The 14413-nt window shown below is 40.5% G+C and overlaps 1 protein-coding gene across 1 annotated transcript in view; it reads right to left on the bottom strand.

Moving 5' to 3' along the window:
• Nucleotides 1–14413, bottom strand: part of LIN28B (lin-28 RNA binding posttranscriptional regulator B) — a 103763-nt gene that overhangs the window by 52351 nt on the left and 36999 nt on the right. Inside the window, exon 3 of the mRNA XM_084831279.1 lies at nt 5498–5682. Coding sequence (XP_084687405.1) covers nt 5498–5682 — 185 coding nt within the window. The remainder of the gene's footprint in view (nt 1–5497; nt 5683–14413) is intronic.

The raw sequence follows: 14413 nt of genomic DNA, 5'->3' as shown, positions 1-14413 counted from the left end.
GCTGGGGCTATTCAGAGCTGGGCAGCTCTGTAGCATAGCTGTTTGTTTCCTGGAAGTAAGCAAACAGGGGTGTTTTGTGTGGGATTGCTCTAAGTGGCAAGGAGAGTGTGGATTTGTAGCTTTTGAGTTGAACGTGATGCTTACTTGAAGGTTTCTTTCTGTTTTGCGCTTTGTCCTCTTTCTCTTTGCTTAGGGTGCCGAGTCATTTGATTGCTTCTGTAGTTGCTTTTTTTTGAAAATGCTTTTGCTCCCCCCCTTTTTTGCTTTTTTTTCTGAACTCTTTCCCCCCCTAAACTGGTGCTTCCCCCTGCTCCCAGCCATTAAACTGCTTGTTTCAGTTGGGGGTATAGCTTTGAGTTCTAGATCACATGACTCAGCCTGCTGGTATAAAATCCTGTGCCTTGTGGGTGAGGCCACAGTCCACACAGTAGGTGGGGCTAATTAGAGCAGGTCAGCTCTGTGGTAAGGCAGGTTCCTGGTAGTGAGTGACTGGAGTTTTGCAAGGGAATTTAATGGGAGAGGTTGCAGAGAAGTCCATGGAAATGGTAGAGTCATGTGGGGTGCACAGCACTATGGAAACGGAGGGAGTTGTTACAGTGACCTGCAGGGTGTGTGCCATATTTGTCTTCCTGCTGCGGACAACAGGAACCACATCTGCACCAAGTTAAAGCTAGTAACTGTCCTTGAAGAGAAAGTGACGAAGCCTGAAGCATGCCTCTTCACACTTCAACTTATCAGAGAGAGTGAGAGGTTGGTATATGAGAGACAGGAAGCCCTCCTGAAAGAGCAATAGAAGGGAGAGGGTTTCCAATGAAGAGGAAGAAAACAAAGGGCAAGAGGTAGAGGAGTTGAAGAATGTGACACATAGGACCAGGAGGATCAGGAGACATTCTGTGCCATTGCAACTGTATAACAGATACCATGGAGGGTGACCCTGGGCAACTGGAAAATGGGACACCACCCTGCGCTCCACAGAACACTAGGGAAGATACTCAGGGCCATGTGGAATTGAGGAATTTAACCACCAACCCAAGGAGGAACAGATATCTTTCCATGGAGGGTGTCCCTAGGCCACCTGAATTTGGGATGCCACCTGCACTCCACAGAACATTGGGGAATGTACTCAGGCTCACATGGATGGGAGGTATATAACCACCAACCTGAGGAGGAGCAGATGTGTGACAGTGGGTGGAAACTCCCTACTGAGAGGGACAGAGGCAGCTGTGTGCACACTGGACATGTCATCTTGGGAGGTATGTTGCCTTCCTGGAGCATGTGTTCAAGATCTGATGGAGAGGCTATAAAGATTCATCAAACCAACTGATGACTATCCTCTCCTGCTGATCCATATGGGAACAAATGATACAGATGGAAGAAATGCTGAATGGATCTCCAAAGACTATGAGGCTCTGGATAAGAAAGTGAAAGATTTGGGAGCCCATGTAGTGTTTTCTTAAGTCCTTCCTGTAGAAGGTCAGGGCACTGCAAAGGAAAGAAGGATATTGAAAGTGAACAGCCAGCTATGCAGATGGTATTGCTGGAAAAGGACAATGGCCTGTGATACCAATTTGAAGGACTCTTTGCAGATGATGGGGTGTACCTCATGGGGACTGGGAAGAATATTTTCAGCAGGAACCTCACAAACCTGATCAAGAGGGCTTTAAACTAACTCCTGGGGTGGGGTGGGGTGGCATAAGCTCAGAGCTAACTACTGAACCAAATATTACAGAAAAGTTTACAAAGGACAAAGTAGGAGAGTGGAAGCAGATCCCAATAAACTGAAGGTAAATGCAATAGGGAAACTGGGAAGGTGCAACTCCCATGGCCTCAGATGTCTACATACTATCACACAGAGCATGGGAAACTAACCAGATGAAGTTGAAATCCTAATACAAGATGGTAAGTATGATCTGATAGGTATCACTGAGACTTGGGGGGGATGAGACTCATGACTGGAATATAGCCATTGAAGGGTTGAGCTTGTTCAAGAAGAAGGGAGGGGGAATAGGGTTATATGTAAGGAATGTATACAACTGTGTGGAAATTCATGATTCAATAATGGGGGCTATGTTGAAAGCATTTGGGTAACGATAGAGGGAGGGAGAAACAAGAATTATATTGTTGTAGCAGTTTACTACAGACTGCCCAGCCAGATGGAAGACATGGATGGTGCCTTCCTGGAACAGATGACAAAACTTTCACAGAGGCAAACAATAGTAGTAATGGGGAATTTTAACTATCCTGACATCTGCTGGAAGTCTAACTCTGCAAATAATGTAATATGCAATACATTTTTGACTTGGCTTAATGACAACTTCATCTCTCAGAAGGTAGAAGAAGGAACAAGGGGACCTGCTGTCCTGGGCTTAATCCTGACCCACAGCAAAAATATGGTAGATGAAGGGAAAGTGGCAGGAGCCTCAGGGGAAAGTGACCATGCCATCTTGGAATTCCTGATAGAGAGGGCTGTGAAAGACAGGGCATAAAATGAATGAATGAATGAATGAATGAATGAATGAATCTGAGCTTAGATGCATACCTTGGCATTTAGGAAAGCCAATTTTCAGGGGAAAGTTGGGTGGGATCTCATGACTAGAAATCCTGAAGGAAAAAAAAGAGTCCAAGGGGATTGGGAGATCCTGAAAACTGAAATACTGAAGGCACAATCACAAACTATTCTCATGAGAAGGAAAAATAGGGGGCATTTAAAGAGGGATGTGTATGTGGAAATTGCAGGGAAGCAGATTTTGGCTTGGCTAAACGTTAGGACAAACATCGTAACAGTGAGAGCTGTCCAGCAGTGGAACAGATTACCTCTGGAGGTGGTGGGTTGCCTCTGGAGGTGGTGGGTTCTCCTTCGCTGGAGGTATTTAAGTAGATGTCCATCTGCCAGGGATGCTGTAGCTGTACCCTCCAGTGCAGAGCCTGCCTTAAGCCAGGAGTTGGACTAGATGATCTCTAAGATAACTTCCAACTCTATGATTCCATGATTTAAAAATTACTGAGATGATGTGTAAAGAGCTTTCAATACCTTAAAACACCCAATAAATGCTAACTATTATAGAGCTGTACTGAATTTAAAAAGAGAAGAATTAAGGCACTAACAATTTCACGCATCTAATAAAAAACATGGAAAATGTAACTTAAAGCACCCATCCCAACTTCTGTACCATGTAATAAAAGCAGCATGTACATTCAAGCAACTCATATTTTGTTCATTTGCAACTTCACTTCCATGCATCCACACGTTCCCTGGGTCTTTTGGTTCCAATTCTCTTCCTCTGCAGGTTGGGAGAACACAAAAATCCAAGTCCCTAGTGGCAACCTAGCTTCACACCGACCCTCTGTTTTCTCTGTCTATACGCTCTCGTTGTTGTTAGGGAAAACAACATACATTAGTAGTGATGGACTTTGTGGGGAGAGAAGGGGAGAAGAGAAGTGAACTAGGCTGATCAATGGGAGGATGTAGATAGATAAAAGAATGAGGGCAACTAGGCACTGGGACTAGTGTTGTGTCATCATGTAATAAGACACATGAGAAAGGAGGAGGAAAGACAAACAAATATATAGGATTGGCCTTTGCAACAGGTTGCCTCTGTTTAAACTTAAGCCAGGCGAGGGCAACACACACAGCCCAAAGGCCACATGCGGGCTCCCCAGGGCCATTTTTGCAACCCCCACTGTCTTCACCTGAGACTACTGAGATTGTGGTGATTTTGCAGGAAAACAGAGCGTGTGGGAAGCTCTCACTCTGTTTGCAAGAGGGATTGTGTTCCTGAATGCAAAATTATACTTGAAAGTGCAGTTCTGCTCTGCAAACACCTTGTTTCCCTGCCAAATTGCCACAATTTGGGCTGCTGCCAGTGGTGGTGAGGGTAGGAGATGGCCCCCGACCCACCCCTTATTTAAGCAGAGTCAGCCTAATGTTCTGATAAGCTTGAATAGTTGCATGAGATCTGGTAATCCTTTCACAGGATTATGCTCTGTAGTTAAGATAAATTATGCAAGAGGTATCTATCAGACTTAAGAATGTAAAACAATAAAACCTTATTAAACAGTGCGACATTGCACTGAGTCCCTGCTTCACTGCTGCCTTTAACCTGCAGACTGGGTCTGAAAGACCAAGAGGAATTGTAAATGCATGTAAGGCTAAGTTAAAAGTGAGCACAACGTGAGCCTGTACAATGCACTTACTGCTTACATGGGACTGAAGTTAAGGACAGTGCCTTAACTTACAGGATCTGTGCTTTAGGTGCATGAGTGTGTTTGTAACCTTTTAAACCAAAAGGTTATTTGATCCCAGAATACAGGTCATTTACATATTATAACTCAGAGCTGTAGCTTGCTATTCTGATAGGGAGGGAAGTGGTGCAGGGAAGCCTGGGGCAACTCAGTTCATCTCTGCACTATGCCCTCCATCAAATCCCTGTCAGTTGAAACCACACCACCTAGTGCTAGTGGTAGATCCATCTATTTTGTCCCATAAGACTCCATACAGCAATTGAACAAGTGAATTGAAAAATAGTTTCAGCTTAAAATAGATACCATCTCCTATACAAAAGTTTTGCAAAACCAAACATAATGTTCGTACATCTCTACATTTCCTGTTTTGGCTGCTCCTTGATCTAAGTATTATCAGAAACACAAAGTTTTCACTCACACAAACACTGCTTATATCAAAACAAGACCTGCCACAGATCTATACAACTGAGCATTCTCTTTTACCACACCTGCCTCAATTAGGATCACTTCCAGAAACCTCCACCCTGGTCTAACTCTAATCCTAGCTTAAATTCTGAAACATCCAGGATTTGTCATTATCCTGTTGCACAACATGAAAGACAATTTTAAACAAGAATTATCAAGCAAAACAAACTGACCTCCATATATTAAACTGAAAGTCCAAGACATGCTGTGTCAGGCCAACAATGATTTAGATGTGGCCTTCCAACGTCTGCAACACTGTGGAGTCACAAAGTAAGTCCCTATACAGCAGTTTCAGGTACCAAAGCACTACAAATATACAGTTCAGATCATTAGAAAATTACAATAAACTTTTTAGGCTACTTATATAACATACTATCATATGCTCACATGATACACAAACTGGACTACTGAAATTTAATATATAAATGCTGCATTTAAATTTGAGATGGCATGAACCTAGAACGTACTTTCGATGCCAGGACTTGACCCTGACACATGACAAATCATCATCATGAAGTATGTGCATTTGCACACATGACGAGCCCTTTTTGTTCACACAGACCAGCTACAACAAGCACATCTGAGATTAGAACAAAGGACTCTGAAATCAGGAGTATGTGAATTCCAGAGAATCCACAACTTTTATTTTAGAAGTTAAGCAATTCACATCGATAGCTTTACAACTGCATCCAAGTTTGCAGAAATCTGCTTCTTTTCACAAAAGATTGTAAACTACAAACAAAAACTTTCAGAAAGATGCACGAAGAGAAAAAGTTAGTAAATTAATTACCTATCTCCCTTTGGCTTTCTTTTCTGTACTGTTTTTCCTTTGGGTCGTCTCTCACTTCCTAAACAGGGGATCCCACCTGGACCTGTTACCCGTATTGATTCAAGGCCTTTGGAAGATTTCTTAAAAGTAAATTCCACTGGTTCTCCTTCTTTTAGGCTTCTAAATCCTTCCATGTAAAGCTTGCTCTGTGAACAGGAAAAATATTCTTAGTTACCATAGACTTATAACCCCCCCCCCAAATATTGAAGTCTGTCAAAAACAAAACACAAAACAGGATTATATACGTAATCCTGTTATAGTTCTCCTACAGTGTACAATTACTGTGGGATTTCCTAAATAAAACTCAGTCAAATAATTACCACTTGAAGTTACTGCCCCAACTTTGATCAGACTGGAGGTCCAAATGCGCACAACTGAATGAGCACAGCACACAGTAACACATATGCGATGCATATGGAGTTCCTCCAACCCTGAAGTGAATAAGCAAAGCTTTCTGATGTGAGAGCTCCATGTGTGCATCACAGTAACTGGTGAAGCTTTGGATTAGGGGCTGTAGCTGAAAATTGTTCTGGCTCAGTAAACTACTCTTTTTATGAACTCATTTTAGGCACATTTAATTAATTATTTTCTTTTGCTAATTTATTTAAATGGGCTTCCCAAAGAACAAATGGGATCTAGGCTATTCTATGACCAGTTTTGTATTATACTATTTTATTGGGTTTACCATTTATTGGATGTGGATTTTAGGTGAGGTTTTATGACTGATGTACCCACTTATTTTCATGGATTTCAAGCTTTATAAACCACTTCTGCCTGCCAGTGTAAAAAATGGTTGATAAACTCAGAGAACACACACACAAATTCAAACTCTTGGCAAACACTGGCCAACTAAAGAGTATTTTAAAATATTGGTAGACAAAATTCTGCTTGATGTTATCATATTTTTTGAGGGGGGGAAACTACTAAAGTAGAATGACACAGAAAGATTCACTTAAATTAAGTTCAATATCTAGACATCAAATTTGGGTTTTTGACTGAACAGCACTTCCAAAACAAAGGCAAAGAGATCAATATTTCAAACCTGCAGAACTACAATACAATTAGCTAAAAGGAGGTAGGGAAAATCCTACTGAAAATATGTTAATATTAATAATCAGTACATCTATTGTGCTACCATGATTTCACTAGAGATCTTTCCTTAGGTCTATACAACAGAATTTTTTAAAGCGAATGACTACTATTAGGGTTATGACACCAAAACAGCATTGCCAATGATCTTCTGAGATTTGCTTTTTTTCATTTGAACTCTACCAGCTATTTGAGAACATTAAATTCATGATGTCTGAATTGAACCTAAACTATAGGCAAAGAAGAAAAAAAAAGCCTAGGATTAGGAACTGCATCTAAAATTTAAGATTTTGAATTAATAACTTTTGATCAAACTATATACCAAACATAGGCCTAGATCCAAAGACATGCATTGGGAACTTCATGGCAGCCCCCTGCCCCTCAAAATGCCACTGCTGAGGATCAGTGGATCCTCTAGGAAAGTATAGGATATGCCACAGGAGGATGCAGTAAGAAGAGAAAGAAAGGGGAAAGAGAACACCTGGTGTGAGCAGAAGTGCCTTCCACACATGCAAGAGTGCATTCAGATACATGCCAGAGAGAACACCACTCTAATTGGGCCTTGGGCCCATTTACTCCCTTGGAGGGGCATTCTTTAAGAGTGAGCTCCTCTTGAGTATCAGTTTAAGTCTAAACAAGAATTAACTGCAATCTGTAAAGAAAGAGGAAAAAATATGACAGAGTTAAAAGTGTGCTTGAAATTGTTGCTAGTCTTGAAGTATACTAATTATATTTAATAACAAAACATAGCTTCTATGAACGGATAACATTAGGGATGGCTAAACTGCTCCTTTGGAAGTACAGGTGAAGGACTCTTTAGCAGTGTGTGTGCAGGAGGTTAAACCCAACACTGTACTAGTGGATGCCTGCTAGTATGATAGGACTTTCTCCCTCTCTCCTCCCTAACCACTGCAGCCCTCTGTGCCACCTGAAACTCTATTGCAGAGGGTTTTTCAGCCCTCTGGAGCAGATTTTGATAGGGTGTGGTGGGCAGTGGGGAGGTGGGGGGAGAGGAGGAATTGCCCCATTCCTTGTTCTACTGACAGAACTGCTTCTGTCAGCAGAATGACACTGCACAATATAACTGAGGAACTAGCCTGTGAATTCTAAGGCATACCTTTGTTTTGAAGAACTACACAGCTTCACAGATCCCAATTAAACAGATACCATGGTACTTCATACTATGTCTTAAATCAGTCTTCCCAAACCTAGTTAGGGTACTACAGAGGTGTTGGACTATAACTGCCATCATCCCCACCCAGCACAGCCAACTGTAGTCGAACACATCTTGAGGGCATCAGGTTAGGGGAAGCTACCTTAAATTTTAAGTTTGAACTGGAAAATCAGTGACACAAGCTGTAACACAAGGGTTAATCAAGTTGCTCTGACAGAACTACGGTGATGCTATATCAGAATAAGTTATGATTAGAAATGAAGGGTTACCCTGAGAGACTGGTATGCAAGAATGAGAAAGAGGAATGTTCGGGGATGGGCGGGGGGGGGGGGTTGTTGTTGTTGTTGTTTTAAAGGGGAAATGGTGGTTAGGATATGGGAGAATGAGTGAAAGAGAAGACCATGAGGTAGACAGTCCAGCCACAGCCAAGGCAGAAATCATTTCTCAACTACCTCTGTGCTGTGGGTGAGGGACAGAGGGTGAGAGAGAATTAATTATATATACACACTTTGAATCGAAAATCCGAAGTTGGGTAATACCTTTATTAGGACGAACCAAAATGCCACAAAACTGTGGAAGCTTTTGAGTTCTCCAGAACTGTTCATCAGGCTAGGTGGTACAAAAAGCAGAGGATACGGGGGAAGAAATATATTTTGAAGTTCAGATGATAAGATCAGTGACCTGTGACCTGTCTCAGTGCCCAAGTCACTGCCTTGACAGCGTACTCAAACGTTTAAACTCCAGTATCCCACAAACAATGAAATCGAATGATTTGTTGTATTCCTACTGGGTCTGGGGTGGAGGGCTTGTGGGGAAAGGAGAAGACAGAAATCTAATGCATCAAACAGGAAAGTGTTGCTGCACATTAACATTCTTCAAAAACACTAAACACGGTGGGGGGATCCATAATCAATGAAGAAAAGTCACCTATCAAACTGTGCAAAGATATTTGAAAATCTATTTCTCCAAACCCCAAACAGGGAAGCAGTGACCCAGTTTGCATGTAAAAGCAATTCCTGGGCAATTTCCCCAATGGGTGTGGGTCCTGGGTGATCACTGGGTTAATTCTGGGTTATTTAATCCCTAAACAACCCAGAGTTCCTGGGTTTGGACATCACAGTAATAATCCAGGAACTAGGTGTTCTAGGTTGTTGACTGAAAGAGGAAGTGCTGAGTGCACAGAAGGCAGTGCAATCACTCCTGCTCGGCTGTGGCAATTCCTGGGTTAAACAACCCAGGAATTGCCAGTATATGCAAACCGGGTGAGTAAATCAGCCATGTTTACTTTTGCCTGTGCCTTCTGTCATAGTCAGAAAAGCACACATTTGCTTAATCTTCATTAGTAAAAGGTTACTTGCAATAAGAAGATCAAACTCTGCAATTATGTTTGCTGAAGCAACTGAGACATATTTTATGCAGATTATATGTTATAGAAACAAATGAAAAAAACACTATTTTGGACAAGAAAGGTTATATATAAAAGCATAGTTAACTATAAAGAGCTTTTTTACAGAGAGACATATGTGAAAGGAGATGTGAAAAGCAATTAGGTGCTCCTAATTAGAGAGGTTTGAGGGTCAAAAATAATATTGGAAAAATCTCTTTTCACTCAAAAGAAATTCCATTTAAAACTTTTAAAAAGACAGTTGACATAATCACATGCAATGATAAACTGGAATTCTCTGCAATTCTGGCTTACCGTTGCATTAGAAAATAGCCAATCAATAATACCAGATTGATCTTTTGATTCAAGGTTCCAGGGTCATCACTTAAAAAGGAAAATACAAATTGGCTAGATAAAACCTAGGTCATTCACACAGACACACTTTTTAACAAATAAGCATAGTCATTAAAATAAAGGAGTAAAAGAATTTTTCAAGTGTATAATTTTTAAATTAGCAGGATGGCTGTTAAAACAGCTTATCTAGGATTTTTTAGGCTGCAAGCCAAGGTACAGTAACTTGAGAGTAAGTCCCATTAAACAGAATGGGACACTTCTGAGTAAACATGTATATGGTTGCACTGTAAGTCTTACACAGTTCTTCAACATGTGTTGGGTCTCAAAAATGGTATAAATTTCAAATACAAATAGTGGTGGTAAAAACAGTATTTAACCACACTCTTTCATCACTGTAACAATATAGAACTGGGCAAAAAGCAGCACCAGATGAAGTCATTCCAAAAAGCAGCCTTCTCCAACCTAATGCATTCCAAGGGCCATACTGGCTGGGAATGATGGGAGTTGCAATCCAACACATCTGGATGGCACCAGCTTGGGCAAGGCTGCCTTACAGTCTTTCCTTTAAAAAAAAAAGTGTTGTCCTGCATATTCTGCCAGAAATATCCCCTACACAAGCTCGGTTGCGCTCTCTGCTCTTCTGTGAATCCCATTAATTCCAGTGGGTTGTACGGAAGAAGTTCCTGTTGCATTGTGCCCAGCATCAGTGGGTTCTTCAGAATCTGACTTAAATTCACAAAAGGAAGGAAACTCCAAGTTGGAGCTCATTATGGCAGTCTATTCTCCTCTTGATATGCGTGTGTCGCTCCTATTAGCATGTGCCTATGGAAGGGAGAAAAGGCTCCTATAATGAGCCTTAATTCAGAATTTCCTCTCTTTTGTGGGCTTCCAGTCAGGGTCTAAACACCTGCTGGTGCAGCATGGAAACCTCAGAAAAAAACAAACCATTCTGCTTAAAGAAATTCTCCTTACACTCAGTATTTTCCCTGCTTTAAAAAAAAGTTTGAAGTAAAATCATGTCATTAAATCAGCTTGGCAACGTCACAGCCAAAATTAATATGAATTAATTTTAAATAGAAAAATCAACCAAATAGAGCCTGTGAGTTTCTTTAGATTTTATACTGGTCCACTTTTTTTTTTTGCACTTGGGTGAGTTCTTCCCCATGCCTGCCCACAACCATACAGGCAAGCAATAGAACACGTGAGCCAGGGATCCAGAACGTGGCATCTTTTGTGATCTCCAAAATATATTTCAGAGCACCAGGAATTTACAGACTGGGTTCCTGTCAAGATCTGCCAGCTTCCCGATCCCATTCTGCATTGCTTGTATGAATACAGATAACATCACGCGCGCGCGCGCTCCACGTCCTCTTGCAAGGGACATTGTTTTCAAACAAGCCAATAAACTGTAGCTGGCAGCATGGTAAGTGAACTTATGAATCCACAAAGCTTAAGTATGGAAATGTTTGTCTGGCCAACACTGAAGGATCTTCTTAATGCAAGGGTAATGAACCACCAAACTATTTGCATCACAATGATTACATGTGTGGATCAAGCTCCTAGGAACACAGCTCAATTTACCACACACACTTCGAGGAAGTATTCTGATAGTCCAAAACAATCCCAGCTGTACTACCAGTAGTAATAATATAGATTTCCAAGCCAGCCAAGACTTCAAACCTAAATTGAAGCCCTCACAACCCCCTGTTGTATAAAAGAAACTTGCAAATATTATGCAGCATAGAAGCTGGGGAAAAAATACTTATGTTGTGAGAGCTGCTTTTGCTTCATCTATAGTACAAGCCTTTTCATGGGCTTAATGAGAAATTACTTGTGCATATGGCCACATCTGCGAGTTCACATGTAACAGCTGGGATTCTGCTCTTCATTTAAAGTCCTCTTGACAGAGATTCTAGTCTATTAAAGCCCTCTTAGCCCAGGTCTGTGTAAAGCCAATATATTACTTGGAAGACTAAAGAGTTACCAAATTATATAGGTCAGCATATTTACTTCTAAAAAATATAGAAGTTCAACTTGTTTTTAAAATTCATCATGCAAAAATTAGTTTTTAATTGAGAATTGTTTTCTGTATAGTAGCTATATTTTAAAGAGAGACCAAACTTGTTTTCATGAGGTATTAAATAATGTATACAAATATTCATAATTTACATTGCAATTATAATTGGCTGTTCAGCCCTTGTTTTTTAATATTATATCCTATCTTATGTTAGCATCATAAATGTTGAAAAAACTGACAATTCAACGTTCCAGAGAAGAAAACAATATATGATCTACTACCTCTGGCAACATGATGAGTGATATTCGTAGTCAAAACAGATTTTACTATGTATTCAATTCAGAGGAAATAATTTTATAGAAACTGATTGTCTTTCAGAAATTTAACTAAATTAGCAGTACAAATATACCACATCACTTAAAAAAAAAAAATCAGGAACAGCGTAATTTATACTTTATCCTGTGTTGACTGCCTGATAAAATGACATATCACTTAAATATGTAACATGTATCTGAACATGGGGAGCTTATAATAGTGACTAATTGTCTCTGGACATAACAGGAAATGAGTGGCTGAGCAGGAATTAATGTATAAGTAATTAAGGGCACAATCCTATGCATGTTTAGACAGAGAAAAGGCCTACAACTCCCAGCATTCCCCATCCAGCAGCTGGCTGGGGAATGCTGGCAGTTGTAGGCCTTTTCCCTGTCTAAACATGCATAGGATTGTGCCCTAAAACTCATAATACAAGTCTGAGCTGTAATGCTGAATTTTTTGTAATTTTGTAGGCAAGAAGGAAGAAGCTCACTCCTTTTAAAAAGTGAGTTTTAAACCTCATTGATGTGTACAGGATTGCTGCCTAAGTTCACATATCAACACTTTGCAAGGATTTATTCATTTTTCCATATCTGAAGCCACTTCAGAATAAATACATAGGTAATTGGATCATGTCAGACCCTAGTTTGGCATACAAATGAAAATGCCATGCAAATTATGGTAATGACTAGTAACTAAGTTGTGCAAATTAGTTGTTGTTGTTTTTTACAAAGTCAGTTCCAAACTAGTTGCCTGCCCCTGTTTTGCCAACCTGCCACAGAACTTATTATATCTGAGGAAATTATATTAGCCGGAATGCAATTAATATATTGCTTATATGTTACAACACTGCTTGTGGCTTTTGTACGAAATGAAAATAGTCACAAGGGTCCTTTAGGGCAGAATTTGCCATAGCATGGTCATTTTACCACGCTGGGCTTAAATAATCACAATTGCTGTAGGTATCCTGAAAAAGGTCTACATCAGATGCAGTACAACAAAGACCCAAGAAGGTTGCGTATTTTAACAACAAAGAGAGACGCTTGCCTCTTTATGACTACACAAAATTCTCATCAGTAATGTGCATGGAACATACCACAATCCATCAGCCTTAACACATTTCCTTATGATGTGTGGGTTTAGGTTCCATTCTTAACATACAGGACTGGCATTAAAAAAACAAATCAAAACCATCAGGTTCCAATAGAATTCTAAGCAAGGTGCCCTCAAAACCAAACACAATTTCCCCATGCATGCTAGGCCCTTCATATTAGTATGAACCTTACATATTGTTTAGCAGTACAGCATGTCAACTCTGCATATGTGTACAGACATGACTGAATTTTGTTTTAACATAACATGAGCACTACAATAGTTCCTAATCCTTACCACTCAAGAGCCTATTGGCAGGCACGACACCATCTGACCATTGGACTAGAACCAGGTATAAAATAATTCCCCCAGGGTTTGCGGGGAAAGACTCTTTTCTCACTGAGACAAGAAATAAATAGAGGGCTGGTCCAAGGGATAGGTTGGTGACCATCAGAAAGAACTGGAAATGTAATGCTGGACCTAGAAAGAATGCTGCTCTAGTCCATTCCATCGAAGGTTGCTTAACGTTTGCTTTTACAATTACTTGCTCCAAGACTGGGCAGAATCTGGAACGAATGCAAGAACTTGGTAGATCATGACAGAGCCTGATTCTTCAAAGCCAAATACAGGTGATCTGCTCTGTGAATTTTTGGTATTTAGGGTGCAATCCTATACATGTTTAGACAGAAAAAAGTCCCACAACTCCTAGCATCCCCCAGTCCGTTTTTTTTTGTCAATACATGCATGGGATTGCACCTTTAATCAATCTATCTATCTATCTATCTATCTATCTATCTATCTATCTATCTATCTGTCTTATATATTGATTTCCAGTATTGTGCAAGTAGACTTCCACTTATATTACAGGACTTCCTCTTCCTCTCCTCACCCCTACAGCCACAGCCAAGCCTCTGGAGAACATTTGGAGGCACACAGAGGCTGCAGGGGGGGAATCCATTCTCCTAGCAGATTAACACTGTTGGACACAACCCATGTATTTTAAGGGATTGGATCCCAACTTAGCCTTCTGTAAACAGAGTAGCTTCTCCCATCCCAGAAGACTTATAATCTAGTGGAGGATCCCACTGGTGGAATGGGGAGGAGACTATTTTTGCCCATTCCCCTATTCCAGATGGTTCTCCAACATTCCAGAGCAGATTTTCAGAGGGCACAAGGGCCTGCCATATATTTTTATGATTATTTTATGACTTATTTTATTTTGTAGATTGTTGTACAACACTATGGAGTACTATGATGGGAAAGCATAATACAATAGATAAATAAATAGAACTTTCCATGAAGGCATTAAAAACTGTTAAGATATCTAAGGTTAACATGCCTGAAGATCTATACATATAGGTGTGCATGCTTCTTATGTATAGTCACCGGAAAAACATTGGGCAGTATGCAGTGGGGCACTTACACTGCCACTGATTCCATTCTGCAAACGGC

This window comes from Heloderma suspectum, chromosome 1 (assembly GCF_057233095.1).
Source record: "Heloderma suspectum isolate Gila_16-S chromosome 1, 16-S_ref, whole genome shotgun sequence".
Classification (NCBI taxonomy): Eukaryota; Metazoa; Chordata; class Lepidosauria; order Squamata; family Helodermatidae; genus Heloderma; species Heloderma suspectum.
This window is presented reverse-complemented; position numbering and strand designations above follow the sequence as displayed.